A 17,780-nucleotide genomic window follows, 5' to 3' on the forward strand; every position below is an offset into this window, starting at 1 on the left:
AAAAATGTCATCGTTAAATGCCATGAGAAAGGGTGGATGAATGAGAGTCTTGTGCTCGACTGGATAAAGTCCGTTTGGTGTAGGCGGCCCGGTGCACTGTTGTCGTTCCCGTCCATCCTCGTGCTGGACGCGTTTCGTGGCCATTTGGCCGACTCGGTGAAGAAGCTGTTGCGTGATTGTAATACTGAACTCGTCGTTATCCCTGGTGGGATGACGTCTCAGCTGCAGCCTCTAGATGTTTGCGTCAACAAGCCTTTCAAGGACGCGGTGAAGCGGTGCTATGCAGAGTGGATGCGGTCAGGTGAACCTGCAGTGACGCCAACTGGGCGGCTGAAGCGGGCATCGCCAGCCACGCTGTGCAAGTGGATCGTGGACGCATGGGCGAGCATCCCAGAAGACCTTGTGCGTCGCGCTTTCAAGAAGTGCGGGATCTCGAACGCGCTCGATGGCACCGAGGACGAGTACCTCTGGGAGGATATGTCAGACAAGGAATTGTCCGATGAAAGCGCAGCGGAGGACGACAGTGAATGAAGTGCTGAGTCCGATTTCAATAAATGTTTTCCCCGAGTTTCTCTCACTCGTATTATACGCGGGTAAACCTTTTTTTTTCCATTTCTCATCCCAGAAATTTCACCTCGTATTATATTCGGGTTCGTATTATACGCGGGTTTTTACGGTATTTACTGCTGTAGTGTGTGCTCTATCGCATATTTACAAAATACAGAAGAAAGGGCACAACCTATTCATGCTTAGGCAAAAACTGACCTTTTATATAACAAAGCCTTAATATCGAAGGGGAATCGCACTGATGTAAAACAAATAAGATTTACGCTTCTTGTAACTTAAGTTCCAGAAGTTGCAAAGCAAGCCATAAATTCTCCCATCATTCATTATGGTTCTATACTAAAAAGTAAACAACACCATCAGCGGATTAATTGATCAATCAATGGGGTTTAATGACCCGAGGTAATAGACAAGAGGTACGAGAGATGCACCAGTAAAGGACTCCAGAATGCGTACATGAAGTACGCTGAAGCAAAATGCAGTTGGACATTTTGTGCATAGCTGCAAGTCCATATAGATACAGCACTTGATACGCATCTACTTTAATCAAGGCAGACAGCTAAGACAGCAAGGAACAGACTAGCCTCTATCCAAACTACCAATATTGGCAAGCATGGACTGCACACTCAAATACACTCCTTGTCTCCATCACTAAATGAAAAATGAGCAGTGCAATGCAAGCAAGGCAAGGACCGGAACACAGTACACGAAGTTCCTTAAGTGCGTTGACCATAACTGTCTCTCATTGGACATGAAGGACAATAATAAAACAAAGCTGGAAGATTCAAAACGATACCGCCAGCTCTACATTCGCATTTATGTGTTCCCGAGCCTCGCCAGAAGCATGAGTGGAATGTGCAGTGAGCGAGCGGGTGTGCTGGATGAGGGAGTGGCACGTCAATGCAGCATTACAAGCACTGCTTCCTAGCAGGTTCTCACCGATGCTGCTAGAACATGAACAGTCTGTTAAGTAAAAACTACAAAGTAAGTTCTATAAATCAAGAAGAGTGTTTAAGTGACAGAGGACAAAAGGCCATGGTGGATTACACCTTAGTAGGACATGGTGGATTACACCTTAGTGTTTGTAGAACCGAACAATGTCTCTAGGGGAACACAGACATGTATGTTTTCCTAAAGATATTGTGAACGCACTCCTTACAAAACCTTCAGTTTTGTACAGGGGCATCCTGTATTAGCACTAGCACTCCCTTACACTCCAGGGTATGCCAGCTGCACATGCAGAGACAGGTTATTCTGATGGAACAGTGGAGTTAGAAATAACACAGTCCCTACTACACTGAGTGCTTGCAGCTTGCCACAAAAATGAGGAATTCCGTCAGTCCCTAAGCTCTCAGAAGCGAGCAATTGAAATATATGTCACTCTGGCAAGTTATGAGGCACCCATCTCTCCAGCAGATCATACAAGGGGGGTATTATTTCTACTACTTCTCACTGTACAAAACCCATTGAGACTAGTTCTCAGAAGCGAGCAATTGAAATGTGTCACTCTGGCAAGTTATGAGGCACCCATCTCTCCAGCAGATCATACAAGGGGGGTATTATTTCTACTACTTCTAACTGTACAACACCCATTGAGACTAGTACTTGTGGTATCCACAGCCGGCACACTACAGAGCACCAACTCACAGTTGGCGCTCTGTAACTGGAACTGGAACTCGAGTATTTATGCCAACAGTGATCTGCATACCATCTGGTGACTAAGAGAAAAATACCATCAGAGCTAGTCACTGAAGTAAACGCAAATGTATGAATAAACACCGGCAACCCACTTCACGCAAGAGTGCTCACAAGAGTACATCAGTTAAAATGGTACACGGTGCGAAAATCGTGACTTCCAGACAAAAAAACGCTTTTCACGTTCTTGCAGTTTCGGGATCTATACGGTAATAAAGTGGGAATTCATATTTTTTGGAAGTGCATTCTCAATGCAGGGGAAAGGTGTCCTATATAATGGCTATTATTGTAAAGATAATTTTTCTCTATAAGCTTGAGAAGTGACATCAAGAGTGCAATAGGAGGTGTGCGCAGGCTGACAAATTCAAAGCTACAAATTTTGGACAGTGGCTGTAGAGAAGGCAAAACTCAGGAAATTGTTGGCATGGAAGGTGCCATTTCGCGTGACTTGATTTAGTGGCGTGCAAGCTTCATGACATCAACTAATATCATGGAACATGCCCCACTGCCCCTTCAAACCATTTTCAACTGCCATTCTTGGTGCAGGTTGTGCTGTAAGATACCTTCGCCATTTCTAGTGCGCTACTGACATCTGCATAATGGCACAAAAGTTCAGAACATGCCACGCCTCCGAAAAGATGCACAACCTGCGGCTTGTGACCAACCGTTTCTTCAGCAAAATAACTCCAGCAAAAAAAAATCTGCAAAATCATGCTTTAGCTTTAGTGGACAATGTCCTAGAGTGATGAATGCATTCTGCAAAAACCAGCAAGGAGTAGTGAATTCGTAACAACTTTCAGAGCAGGTTTATCCAAATGCTAAGACTATTTATATGACCAAGCAAAGAAACTGAGTTGAACAAAAAGGTTGTCATAAAAACTACAAACAAATTTTTTATTCATACTCCCAAGTGCTCTTGCACATGAGTAGCAGTTGACTAGTCTAGAACGTGACCAGCCTAAGCTTATTTACGTACCAAACAGCTCTTCCACCTGAGCAGCATCTGGAAACGAACTAGCATCTTATACATGAGTAGTGCAGATGTCATTGCCACGACATCAATGCTTTGCTTTTTTCAACATTTCCTTTCGAGTTCTCAAAGTTTTTCAAGTGCTTGCTTAAGACTTGCATTTCTTTTCGTGAACACTTTCTACCTTGTTCTTGTGTTATTGCTCCATAGAGTAGATAATTTCTTCAGCACTAATGAGCAATGCCTTCCTGGCTTCCACTTAGTACTGTAAAGCTCTTTTCTGCTTCTCAAGCGGGTTGCTGCGAGGCAGGCTCTTCTGTTGCCTTCCTCTTGCTTGGGCTTCCTTCAGCACTCAAACTCTGTGCTAGATTTCGCAGAAGACTGCTTCCCACTACTCCGAAAGTCAAGGCTGAGAGACACCTTCGTTGCACCACTGTCATGGCACTGAAGGAGACTCTTAAGGGGGGACCCAGGTTTTTAGGACTGAAAATCGGCCCAAAATCCAAATTTTCAATTTTTAATTTCCATGTTCCTGACACGTTTTCGCACCTACCTCGGAAATTCAGTTACAAAATACTGCGCAGTTCTTCCGTTATCGTGAACTAAAGATGCGAATCCGTGAGCGTTGCCCTTTAAATTGGGGACAAATCTCGCCCGATTTTCGTCGTGCATAACTCGATAACTACGTGCTCTGTCAGCGCCATTTAGGTATCATTCGAAAGCCCACGTTTCTGGCTTTCTTTATTCATCAGTCGACAGCACTGCCAACGCTGCGATCACACACAAAAAAAAAACAGCAATGAAATTTGATTCGCTCCAAGGGCCACGAGCGCTCAAACAACAAAAACAGCCGCCATGTTGTTTTAGTTTCGTGGCTGCAATGCTGGATATGTTGTAGGTCCAACAAAATTTTGTTCCATGAATTGTTACAGGCAGAAACTTGCAAGATGCAACGCACTTTCGAAAGTGATTCCATCGTCACAGTCGGCACAGCATACCCTGCAGCTCGCCGCTGGAGTCGTACGGCCGCCGAATGTCGACGCCTCAACTGCTCTGCCGGATCACGCATATCCAGATAAGAGCACACGAACAAATTACGCTCAACAAGATTGCACTGTGACAGCCACGGAGTGAAAGATTCGGTGTTTTGGTGAAGATCTGACCGCCGATAGTGCAACAGCCTCGTTGTTGGACTTGCAGCAGTGAACAATCTCAATGTTTTCTTGTGCAATGCTTGCAATGGTTCTGCGTAGCTAGTGTGGAGCGATCAGGATTACGGTCTCGCTACTAAACTGACTGTGGTTTGAGAGATCAGTTATGAAGTTGCGTCGGGATGGAGCTCGCGAAATAACGTTGCTGCATTTATCAGAAAACTTTTTAAAAATGCTTTTTTTTTCTTAGCAGTTAGACAGATTTCGCACTGAAGTTTGCAATGTTCTCATTTAATATAAAATTGTGTTAGAACACCATACTTGCTAATTTGCACTCTTTGTTAGTCCCACTGCATTTTTGTACGTCAATATTTATTATACCATGTATAGTTTGGTAGATAGCTCACCTGCAAGCAAATTATGCAATAAAGCTGAATTTCTTCAATTTCTGGAAAGTTATTTACTCTGCAAGAAAACTGGATGCATATTTAAAACTGGCACATTGAAATACGTAAACTCAGCAATGAACGAGAAGAAAGCGGTTAACCGAGGGGCCCGATTTTTTAAAAATAATATCATAAGAAGCCAACAAACAAAGACACCAAGGACCACACAGGGGTGAAGTCCAGCTCTAGGTCAATGCTGCCATGGGGTGAAGAAAGAAGTGCCTTCATGAGTTTAGAAAGCTGGGAATAAAAATTAAAGAAACCAATTCCACTTTGAACGGATTCGACTATAACAGACTGTTGGCTACAACAGAGAAATTTCGGGATGATTTTGTCTAGATCACGTAAATACAACATACCTCGCTGCAACGATGTGTGCATGCGGCAGTGTGCTGCATGCAATTATTTCTCGCCGCTTGCAGAATTAGCGAGAAGGCTTTTTTTTTTTTAAGGAACAAATGCCCCAGTGGCAAACTTTCCACATCAACGTACCGTGCAATGCCCCACCATGTGAGTTTTAGTGTCGACCATGCAAGTGAAACACCACCACTTCCAACTCAGTGCTGAGCAAGCGCCGAAGGTGCTGTTAGGCCTGACCAGCTTCGAAAGATAAGAGGTTTGTTTGATTCAGAAAAAGTGCACAGCACCACAAATGAAGAGATGCAGGTGGCGCCAATAACGATGCGCTGGGCTGCACCCATTCACTGCAAGATTCAAAGGTGCACTGCACCGTGGCGGCACCTTGCCTTGCATCCCGTGCAATCGAGCAAGAGGGTGCAGGTTACACCACTGTAGCTCAGGGACTTGAAAACCTAGGTGGTGCAGAAGGTGCAGAGAAACTTGGCTGAATTGAACAAACCTAAGCTGTAGCATATTGAAAAGGCCCACCAACAAATGCAAAATGCATCATTTTGAGAAAGCCTTATTTCTCATCGCATCTATTCACACACACACAAAAAGAAGGTATGCTGCTATTCACAGCATCCAGACTGCAAAGTGTGTCATGCAGTCAAGCTGTCTTGCATGCAATGGAACAGTGGCCAGACATGGGCTCAGAGTTGAACGTGCCTTGCACCGCAGCTCTCATCCATGGTACAGATTTGACAGTCACCACCGTTTGTTGCATGAGATAAAATGAAGAAATCTGTTCATTCAACCAGTCACCAGACTGAGAACGTTTGAGGCTAGTCGGGGCCATTTTGGCACAGCCTGGTGCAACTCCAACAAACTTCACACCTTGGCGTAGGAATATGGACTTGCCTCAAAATGGCACAACTGTTGCACCCCTGCATCACTCACAATCTCTGATTTAACATAGCCTATGATGTCAAGCTCAAACAACGGCTTTGTCAAACTGATATCATCAGTTTTACTATTAAACGTGGTCTGGCAAAGAAAGCTCCTTTGATGCGACAGAAGCTGAGATACTCAAAAAGCACTGCAGTTGAAGCGTCAGTGTAGCCCATTAATGATATCAAGAAAGAAAAATCCTATCATTATAACCAATTATTGCAAGATTTGGACTGCCATAAATAAAGAAATAAGAAAACCCTACCAAACAAACCTTTGTAGCTCCAAAATCAAATTTCCGAAATGAACTAAAAATAGACATAGGAAATAGGCAGTGAAAAATAAAATGTTTATTTGTACCTCTGAACAGTGGGTCAAGCTTTAGGTGCACTGAAACACCCAGAAATCTACACTTGCTTTCACGGGAATATCAGGTTTGTAACCATGGTGTGCATCGCGTCCTGCTGCTGCGCAAACACTGGCGGCAATAATTTAGCTTGCATGAAATCAATGAGCGATTCCAGGGTGTCTACCAAGTTGACATTTCCAAATTCCCTGAGTTCTCCAGGTTTTCCCCGAGTGATGCAGAACTATGTTTTATGTCAAGACGGGCTGAAACCATATCACCTGTCACTGTCTGTAGGCATATGAAAAAAATTAAAGACTTAATATAATTTGAATACTAAGGAGTAGTACTTATGTTATTCAAAAAGAGAATAGAAAGGAGGGGTTAGTAAAATGTACAGCAAATAAAATGTCTTCGAAAAAAATTGCAAATACAGTCGTACATTCTCAAATACGAATAAAAAAGGAGATTCATACAGAAGCAAATATTTTTTTAAATGAGCTATTTCTATCAACAGATAGCAAGCTCAGTGGTATGAGGCCCGAACTTTGTCACAATTGAGATTCCCTCTCAACAGCTCACAAGTCAACTTTAACTACCCTGACATACTCTCAGCCCGTACACAAAGCCTCATTGTTGTGTTTCACTGCTTTAAAGAGTTTTGGATTTTAGTTTGGATGAGAGACACCTGCATCTCGGCATCAGTCAACACCTTGTTTTTTGAGCTCAAGCTCCTTCAAAACAGTGGTAGCATGCTTCCTTTCCCCTTCATTCCTCAATGCGTAGGTTCTTTCTGTTTTTGTCCTCCTTCTGCCACTCGTTCGTCCCACGAACCATTTGAAGCATCCTCACGGTCAATTGCACAGTCCACGTTCAATTTTTCGAACTCCCTGGGGGGCGCGAAAACGTCCGAAAAAATCGGCCAGTTGGAAAAAATAAATGCATGTCATTTACTGCCCTTAAGGGCTCAAACTGTCACAGCCACATTCGAAAATGCTCTGAAGGCCTGTCGGTACATGTATTAGGCATATCGGTGCTCGTACTGTGACAGGAGATACCGGGTGCACGCGTGTATAATTAAGGAATACATAATGTGTCCCGTGGCAATAGCCCCTTCCCAGGCTTGTTATGCTTCACTGCAATACATTTGCATATGCTTCACCAAGTAACATTTCTGTACAGAGGCGATGCTGACTTTCTGGAACCGGCATTGTACAACAGACCATGCTTTCCAAGCTTCTAAGCCAATCACGAGGACCACAAAGGCAGAGTCTGTGCCATTGCTGAAGGTACATAGAGATTGCCGATCACGTGCATGGTCTGAACTGACAGCAACGCGTGCGAAGCGGAGTGCGGTTTCTCAGGCGATCAGCCGCGGTAACTACTGCACACGCCTACCAAGTCTGCATGTTTGCACACTGATAAGAACGGAGGAAACTCGCAAGTGCACATAAAGCCTAATAGCACCAAACTAAATTTGCAGAACACTGGTTAGACTGACATCAGCGAAGGTCACACACTTGATATCTGCACATCATGATGACAGGCACTGCAACGGGTGCACAGAAACTGAAGCCACGTTTAGTGCAGAGCACGGTGCTGATAAGCAGCCAAGCAAAAGGCTTCTTTGCCACCTAAGCAGCCACTGAGCGCACAAATCACACTGCAGCCGCTTTTCTTTTGTTCCCTGTTCATTCATTCGGTCATTCCTCATCTCATGCTCCTCCTCCACATCACCCTCGTTGCTCTCTCCACCCATCTGCGGGAACATCGTTAAGAAGCATGATCACTACTGTGCTTGACGGCGAGATTTTACCAAGGAAGCCACATTATAACCGGTATTTCGTCTGGCGCAGATGCACTGTAAGCAGAATGTGTACACGTGGATTTCTATGAGAGGGCAAACAGGAGTCAGAAAAGGCTGCTTTGTAGTCAGTTCTACAAGCAGTTACGTTATAAGCGGTCTAAGCTGTGTACGGGTTTTTTCTCATAGCCCTAATGCAAAGTCGGCTTAACATACGTAGGCATAAGCAGTCTTTAAAGTCAGCTCATCGTTATAACTGATGTATTGTTATATGTGGTATCACTATAAGTGGAGTGCACTGTAATAATACCTGGTACAGAGATGCAATCCCATTTTTGCATCTGCTGCTAGTGTGATCAGCAGGAGCAGCCTTTTTTATGACCCCTGCTGGACAAAGGCTTGCCCTGTCAATCGACAATTACCCTTCTCTTGTACCAACTGACACCCTGCCATTCCTGCAAATTTCCTAATAGCATCACACCACCTAGTTCTCTGCTACAATAGACAGGCCTAACACACCATACAAAGGTACAGCTTTGCATAACTTATTTTAAGGCTGGTTGTATCAAAGTAAATAGACAGGCCTAACACACCATACAAAGGTACAGCTTTGCATAACTTATTTTAAGGCTGGTTGTATCAAAGTAAAAACAGATGCAAAGAGCTGTTTAGATGGCACTGCACCTATTTTTGTAGCTCGGGAACTTGCATAAATTCTAACAGGACAATTGTCATTCTACAAAGACCCCTCACACATTGCTTAAGGCAGCAAACAAAGCCAAATAAAGACTCAGAGCTATTACAAACCACTGCCCCTAAGTTCCTTTAGTGATAAGCCCTTTTTCAACAAATATAATCACAATTAATAAAATGTCTTTACATTTTATTATGCAGTTTAACTACCCTCGGGAGTCTTCATGCTCAACCCATGTCAACTTTCTTTGTTCTGCATAGCACCTGGAAGAACGGCATCTACAACCCTTACTATGTGTATGCACAGTACCATATCTTTTCTCTCAAAAATTCAAATGTATCAAGCATAAATAAAATCTCAGTAAGTGCCCATACTGCACATCCCGCAAATACAAGGAATCTTACCATGCAAAACCTCCAAACAAGCCAACCATCACAGCAAAAATTGTCACAATGGCAAGGATGCCTGCATCTATGGCAGAACTACATTCCACGTGCCAACTTCTAATGCAAGCTCCCTTCTTGTGAACATCTGTGACACACTAGAAGGGTGCATGCTATCTCAACGGCACAGCCAAGGTAAAGATTAAAAGAATGAGTTAACGAATTAGTTAGCTGGTGCACCATCCTTGCGCAAGGAGCCTTTACTGCATCTAATCTTCGCCTGAAACCCTCCACCACGGCATACAACCTTTTGACAGCTTTTCAGATGGTTGATAAAGCAGGAGACCGTACGATATGGCTTCCAGTCCAGCATATGACTGCCCTATCAACTGCCCCATTTACCAAGTTTCCGAAAGGCTGAATTAATTGATGCTTAACATCCCAAGGCAACACAGGGTCTATGAGAGAGGCTGTTGTGGATGGCTCCACATTATTTTGTCCACCTGGGGTTCTTTGACGTGCCCCTAAATCTATTACATGATCGTTCTTTTAATCAGAATGTTTCCACAGCAGAACGTCATATTTACTAAGCCACCACAGCAGGTTCTGAAAAGGTACAAACTAATTTTGGTAGTACAAGCAGCCATCTTTCAGAGGCATCACACGATGTACTGGATGCCATGCCATAACGAAAGTTTCCCACTTAATTCTGTGCATCCTTGACCCTGTTGCTGCCTGCAGAGGCTACGAGCAGAACTGCAAAAGAGAGGAGAAACACTACTGACCTTCATCGAAGTTGACGACCACTGGTTCAATGGCTTGGGGCAGGGTGGCTGTCAAGTCAGGCTGCTTGGCCCCAGGGGCCACTACCAGGGTAGCTGCCTCAGGGGCTACCACAGGGGCCGCAGGCACAGGCAGGATCACTGCAGTGGTCACCACAGTCATAAGAAGAGGGCATTGTGCAATCGAAATCCATCAAGGGACAACACAGTTACAGTTAGTCATAATTATAAATAGACACTACAGGAATTTTCCCTCGAATCCTACCTGTTATGCCAAATACTTTATCAGCAAATCTAATCCAAATAGCTCCGAAATTCTGGCTGCACCAGCAAATCAGCAATACAGTAAACCCTCGTTAACACGAACTCGCATATCTCGAAATATCAGTTAAGTCGAAAGTTTTTCACGCCGCGCCTTCCCCACCCATAGGTGTTATGTATTCGCACCCGTTTATCTAGAAGCATTTTTCGGGCGTAATACGGATATCTCGAAATTTCGACCGGGACGGCTGAAGGCAAAGGCCGTTACCAAAAGGTTATACAGGCTCCGAGCGAGCGCTTGGTTCCTAAAGTGCCGAACGCGGTCACGATCTAAGGGCGAATACAAAATTCCTGCCGATGCAGCCGTTTTCCGTCAACCACGTCAAGTAACCTTGGAAGCAGTCACGTGGTGTGCGCCGCTTGCGCGCGGGGGCTCATGGGTTTTATCGAGTAGTCGCGCCACCGCATTTCGCACGTGCGAACGTAATTGTGCGTGTGCGATTCTGTTCTTTGTTTCGTCGCGCTGTGCGTACGACGCGTTGACTGCGATTTTTTGTTGTTGTGTGTGTGGTGTGTGGTCAACGGACGACGACGATATCCCGCCCCAAGCAGTGTAAGTCTCTGACGCTGGAGAAAAAAGTCGCGTTAATCAAGGAAGTGGAGAAAGCGGGAAGATCCAAAACGAGCATCACCAAAGAATTCGGCATCCCCTTGTCGACGCTGTCGACAGTTTTAAAAAATCGGCAGAAGATCTTCGATGGCTTCGAGCAAAGTTTTTCCAGCAAGCGGAAGCGGATTCGGGCCTCGAAATTCCCGGACGTCGAAGCAGCACTCATGCTGTGGCTCCGGAATGTCAGGGCAGCCAACCTTCCCGTGACAACCCAAATGATGATGGAGAAGGCAGACGCTCTAGCGTTGCAGATGGGCCACACCGACTTCAGTTGCAGCAATGGCTGGTTTGAACGATTTAAAAAAAGACATAAGGTAGCCTCGAAGCCTACCCACGGCGAAAGCGGCACTGTTGATGAAGGGGCTGCAGACACCTGGCGCAACCACCGCCTTGCTGAGCTGCAAAAGGCTTACGCGGACAAGGACATTTTCAACCTCGACGAAGCAGCACGGTTCTATAAGATGCTGCCTAGCCGCACATACACGCCGAAGGGAGAAGCGTGCTCAGGCGCTAAGCAGCGCAAAGACCGAGTGACGATACTTTTCGGAGCCAACTCCACCGGCGATGAAAAACTGCCGCTGCTTGTTATCGGTAAGTCGCTCAATCCAAGGTGCTTCCGAAATGCACGGCTCCCGAGAGATGCGACTTACCGCGCCAATAAAACGGCCTGGATGACTGCAGCGCTCTTTGAAGAGTATGTACGTGCTCTTGACCGCAATATGGCAAGGGACGGCCGGAAAGTGATGTTCGTTGTGGACAACTGCCCCGGCCACGGAAAAATCAACAACTTGGAGGCGGTCACGCTGGAGTTCCTGCCTGCTAATATGACGTCCGTGCTCCAGCCGATGGACCAAGGAGTTATTGAGGTTGCTCGAAAGTTTTACAGGAAGAGTCTTCTGCACCGCATTTTGTGCTCTTACGACAGTGGTAAGAAGTACGAAATAGATTTGCTGGGTGCAGTCCACCTCATCGCCGAAGCCTGGCGACAAGTGCGTCCATTGACGATCGCCAATTGTTTCGCGCACGCAGGATTTTCGCGCGCCGAGAAATCGCTCGAGCCAGACACTGACGAGTTTAGTGATTGCGATGAACTTTGCGACGAAGTCCGCAAAGCTGCCGGCTGCGCCAGCAATGCGGAAGACGGCGAAATCACTTTTGAAGAATACGCGCTCTACGAGTCGGACATGCCCGTTACCGGAATGTTGTCCGACGCCGACATTGTTGAAATGGCAGTGAACGACTGTGATCACGCTGACGAAGAACCACCTAGAGAAGTGCCGACAACTGCAGAAACAAGGAATTTGCTACGTTTGCTCTGCAACAAAGTTGAATGCAGCGGCGGCGAACAACGGCTCATGCGGTGCGTTCAGCAGCTCGAGGACGCTTTTCTCGCGCCGAATGCCAACGCCAAGCAGGCAAGCATCACCCAGTTCTTTCCAAAAACAATAAAATTCCGTTTTTTCCTGGGAATTCTGCGTTTATTGCAAAAGCTCCCGTCGTGCTGTGGAGCGTTTGTTAGCAGTGCTGGTTGTCACTGGCTCTTTCAGTGACCCGGTCACTGAAATTTGCGGCATTTTGCTTAACTCGAAACTCTGCTTATCTCGAAATTTTTCCCGGATTTTACAATTTCGAGTTAACGAGGGTTTACTGTACTCTGGCAAAACCACAGAGTAGGTCCCGTTTCTGTTCACCAGGCATTAAAGCAGATCACTTGCATTAAACAGCCAGCAAAACTCATCAGCATTTTTGGTGGGCACGTGTAAACAGAAACATTGGAATTCCAGTAAAATCTCGCTGATACAATCCCATTCAGCACGATTCCCCAACACTTTCGTGATCGAGGTAAAGAAAAGTGACCAAATACAGTTAAGCTTCTTTCTTACCGATTGATAAGTTCCTGAAAAAACGCTATGATTTGATATCAATGTTCAGATCAGCAAACTGCAATTGTATGATATAATTTTAGACTGCTAGATACCCTGTAAACAAGAATAGTCAAGGAGTGCTTGCAATTGAGAAGAGTAGCTGTTTGCAGAAGCAGCTTTTCCAGTGTAGTCATATGTGTGTCACATGTGTATGTCATGGTGTGTTGCAAAGAATATCACAGCTTCAAAAATCCTAAAAAACATGCCTCAGTCAAGCCCCACTTAAGACAAACCTTCAATTAATTCGCAATAATAACATCTGAGGAGAAAGCAAGAAAATTCACTTTCGAAAAGATTTCATTGTTGCAAAATGAGACATTACTGACAGGGAAAGCATCATGAAATGAACCGTTACTGTCAAACTTTTGTTAGCCTACTCAGACAAGCCTTGCTTGAGGTTACAGCACGCTGCTGACAGCACAAAGTGTGCCCTATGCATTGCTCAGCGATGGTGACGCTGCAATGGAGTGGTATTCTCCCTTGATCGCTTTCAGGCATTTCACATAACTCAGCACCAGTTGTGAAGCAGCTCCGTTTCACACACAAAACGCAGATGTGTGCACACATTGTTGGCCGTAGGCCACCAGGCATTCAGTGCCGAGCACAAAAATTATCGTATTTCACACCCCCGAAAGTGGTAGACCAAGAACACTGCTCGTTTGCACGAATCTATGGCCGGCGACACTGTATTCGCATGCAACACCTGTTGGGTGGCACCCAAATCCACTTTCTTGAAGCAGGAACACGCGTACTCAGACGATCACTTTCGGGGTCACAACATAGCCCCAGTTCTCAACCACGGTGGAAGATGTCGCCTCAAGCACCATGAGCAAGTCCACATTGCTGGGACATGGATTTCTTTTCGTTGCACTTTTCTCACCAAGCCACAGATAATGCACTGCGCAGGTATGCAAAAACCATCGTCAGATGGCAGTACTGGATGTGGCCATGCCATTTCAATCATTTGATCAATAAACAAGATGGCAGTCATGATGTGTTCCCGGTGCATGCGATCATTTCCTGTGCTTTGTTGTTTTTGTAAATTTATATGGCAGCAGCCTCGCAAGCAAACAATTTAAGTGGGGTGAAAAAGCATTTGAGTACTTTTTTTTGTACTCCATTGGCGTTACACGGGTAGACAATATAGAGTTTAACGTTCTGGCAGGTTTCGTTGATGCAAGATTGCAGTTCGGCTACATTTTGTTGACGAGAGATAAAAAATACGCTGAACCCTATGGGTGTTCACCAGGGATACAAAAACATTTCATCATGGGAAGAATGTTGTGTTGGGATCTTGTTATTGTGGAGTTCGAATGTACAACAAACGCCTTTGCGCCCGGCCAATAGGTTACAGCGAACGGATGGCCATAGTGAACGCAAGACCATCTGCCACCATTCCGCTGCAAGGTGACTTGAATCAAGATAATACTGGTCTTGCCACCCATTTGTGTATATGGGCTGTCTTCCCCGAGTCTCCACACAAACTACCACTGGCCCTGCCCCTTATAAGTGACCTACTGGGCGACTGAGCTGACAGCAGCACCGTATCTGTTGAAACAACCCACAAAATCTCGCAAGATACCAAGGGTGCCTTGGTCTTCCTTCCTCCATGCTATGGAAGATAACTTCACGGAAAGTTGGCTTGTGGAGCCTAACCGTGACATCATGCCATGCTCCCTTATATAATTTTTTTCTTTCCTCCATACTCTATCCATGCTCGCTAGGGCAACGGTCGCAGGTTGCACTGCCGCACCGTCAGTTGATGTTTCGTTCTACCTGTTGGTGTGTTGGTGCGAGCACTTCCTGTAGTTGCACCTGAGTAGTAGATGGTGGATGGGAAGTCTGCCGTGCCTGTAAGATCGACCACAAAAAGAAGAGCGCTCGATTTAGCAACAAAACAAGCCATTCTTACAGAACTCTCTCAAGGTGTTAAGAACTGCGAGCTAATTAGGAAATATGGTTTATCGAAGCCTACAATCTCGACAATACTCAAAGACAAGGATCAGACCTTCACCAGCTTCAATGCTGACTTGACAGAGAGAAAGCGGTGATTTGTTGACAACCGGGCTTCGAACGTTCAGTAAGCAGACCGCTGATGTTGGCCAAAGCTAAACACTTCGGATTTCTACAGGGTTTCCGGACTTGTGCCCAGGCAATGCCTAGGTGCATAATGACGCATCATAGAACCATTTTTAAATCAATTGTTAGCAAAGCGGCTTCAGCAAGTGACAAAGATGTTGAAATGACGTTTTTACAAACAAAGCCTCTATTGCCAGCGACACTGAGCGAGATATCCACAATACAGATCAAACTGTGCTATTTAACCAGATGCTCCCAAACAATACTCCTGTGTTGGTAGCAAGCATAATAAAGTTCGCGTTACTGAGGTTCTATGCACAAACATGGATGGCAAAGAATGGCGCAAACCCTTCATAACCGACGAGTCAAAGAAGCCACATTGTTAGCACTGCTATATGCCAGTGGGCTCGTCACTATGCAAAAGAATGGATGACACACAATTTATTCGCAGAACGGCTCGGCAAGTTTGACCCCAATGTGCAGAATCAAGGCAGAAGTGTACTGCTAGTACTTGGCAACTGCATGGAAACTGTTCGGCGCACCACGTGCAAACTGTCCCGATGGCAAAACTGCTTTTCATGTCGCCAAGCATCACATGAAATGCACAGGCGCTTGACATGGGCATTATATGTGCGTTTAAAGCAATGTAGAAGTGCCGCATTATGGAGAGAATACTGATCCTTGTTGAAGGTCCAGCCGCCAACTTGAAGCTTTGAGTTTCCCTTTACTACTCCGCTGAGATGGCAAGGGTGACCTGGGCAGAAGTGAAGGCAGTTTGCGCTCGGAATTGTTTTCACAAGGCTGGCTCATGGACAAGCCTAATGCTGCATTCAATGCCAAGCCAGATGCTTCCCAAGAAGGCAAGTCCACCGACGACTTGCGACAGCGTGTTGTCAATTCGGACACTAGTGGCTGACACATTGGCTGGGACAATTTTGTTTCTGTGGATGACGATGCTGACATTGCAGAACCATGCACGGATGATGGCATCATTTATAAAGTGCAGGGCGAGAGCAACGCCTAAGACTAAGAATCGTATAACGGCCTACTTATGGAACCAGCACCCATTAAGTGCATCAAGAGTCATAAGCCACATTAAGTACCTCAAGCAGCTAGTCTACACCAAGGGCATGGGCAAGGAGCATGTTACTGCATTAAATAAACTAGAGACCACCATCATGGGGTCTGCACGACAAAGCAGATGATTATCAAGGTAATAAAGTTTGCCTTTATTCAAAGGAATAAATTTTGTGTTTTGACTGACTACTACTTTGACCTGCATTCCACTTGCTACAAGTTCCCTATATAATGAATGGGCACGGCGTCCCGCTCAGGTTCATTATAAGTGGGCTCAACTGTGCATGATTACCTTGAAGACAATACAACCAGCATTAACAGGTGTCTTTTGGTATCACTTTCCTGGTTGCTGTGTAGATTAACCCACATTATAAAGTTCAAGATATCCCTCAGGCTCTACCCAAATTATGTCTAGTCATGGCACTGGTACAGAAAAGAAATACAGTCGAACCCAATTATAACAATATTCAAGTGTCATGAAAATTCCATAGTTATAACCGATAATTGTTATAAACAGGTTGCATGAAAAGATCAAAAAAGGGGGATGGCACAGCTTTGTGAGAAAACTATAATGGCGGGGAGGCCAGTGCCCCTCCCCACCACATTTCTCCATCTGGCTACTGACTGTGTTCACTCATTTAACTGCTTCCTGGGCGCTCCCCGATAGCATATAACAAGCCTTAGCTGTCGGCATTAAAGAATAGCACTGCTATAAGAACTGCAAAGAGGGGTCACGGATGGCAAGCGATATGCGAGCTCCGCCGAGGCATTGCTTTGGTGGCCCCAAAAAGGGCCTTCTAAAAAATGCGAGAATGTTGCCGCAGCAGCCTGTCAGCTTGAGAAATTCAGAAGAAATGCCGAGGCGAGATCGCCACAATCATTTTGCCACGTACTTCACGTGCCACGGCTTGGACGACAAAACCTCATGTCCGTCAGCCTTGCAGGCTTTATGCGAAAAGTATGCATTTGAGCTGGTTGGTTCATGATTACGAGCAGCAAAACAGCACTAAACAACAGGACGAGGAGAGGGACACAGACAACAGCACTGACTAACAACCAAGTGTCTTTATTCTTTCAGTCAGCATATGTATATTATACTCTGCCGCCATCTCAAGGCACAGAATCAACAGAATTTAGCAGGTTTCCCAGGACCGCTTTTAAGGGGGGATGAGGGTCTTGAAAACTTTTTTTTTATTTCTTAACGTATCTTCCTGAAAATTCGCATGCAGATATATCTTTCAATGCTGATTCCAAATATATATTCAGATTTGATATATCTCATTTAGAAATGAAGATATCGCAAAATAACTTATCCCACATAGGTCTTTTGTTACGGGCCATTATGGTAATTTCTTAATTAAAAAAACTAGTTTTAAAGAATAGCTGTCATTTCCAAGGACCTACTGCACATCCTAAAGCTAAAGAAATTTTTTAAAAGTCATCATATAGGTCATGAATGAATATCAAAGTAGGAAGAAAAAAACAATGCAGGAGTAATTAGCTTACACCTGACCTAATTGCTAGTCTATTTGGTTTAATGAAAAATGGAAAGCTTTAGGATGCAGCTGAGGTTTCACTGAAAAAAATGATACCTAATTCAATAAAATCAGTTGATGCAAACATTATGAAAAGTTCCGTAAGGC

At 45.0% G+C, this 17,780-nt stretch overlaps 1 protein-coding gene across 4 annotated transcripts in view; it reads right to left on the reverse strand.

Moving 5' to 3' along the window:
- Positions 1-17,780, reverse strand: part of LOC135896946 (zinc finger CCCH domain-containing protein 11A-like) — a 92,418-nt gene that overhangs the window by 47,984 nt on the left and 26,654 nt on the right. For 3 of the 4 annotated variants that reach the window (XM_065425490.2, XM_065425491.2, XM_065425493.2), the window contains exons 6-7: positions 14,758-14,832; positions 10,129-10,266 (exon numbers count right to left, since the gene is read on the reverse strand). In XM_065425490.2, coding sequence (XP_065281562.1) covers positions 10,129-10,266; positions 14,758-14,832 — 213 coding nt within the window. The remainder of the gene's footprint in view (positions 1-10,128; positions 10,267-14,757; positions 14,833-17,780) is intronic. The other variant, XM_065425492.2, reaches the window with a different exon arrangement.

Source organism: Dermacentor albipictus, chromosome 3 (assembly GCF_038994185.2).
Source record: "Dermacentor albipictus isolate Rhodes 1998 colony chromosome 3, USDA_Dalb.pri_finalv2, whole genome shotgun sequence".
Taxonomy (NCBI): Eukaryota; Metazoa; Arthropoda; class Arachnida; order Ixodida; family Ixodidae; genus Dermacentor; species Dermacentor albipictus.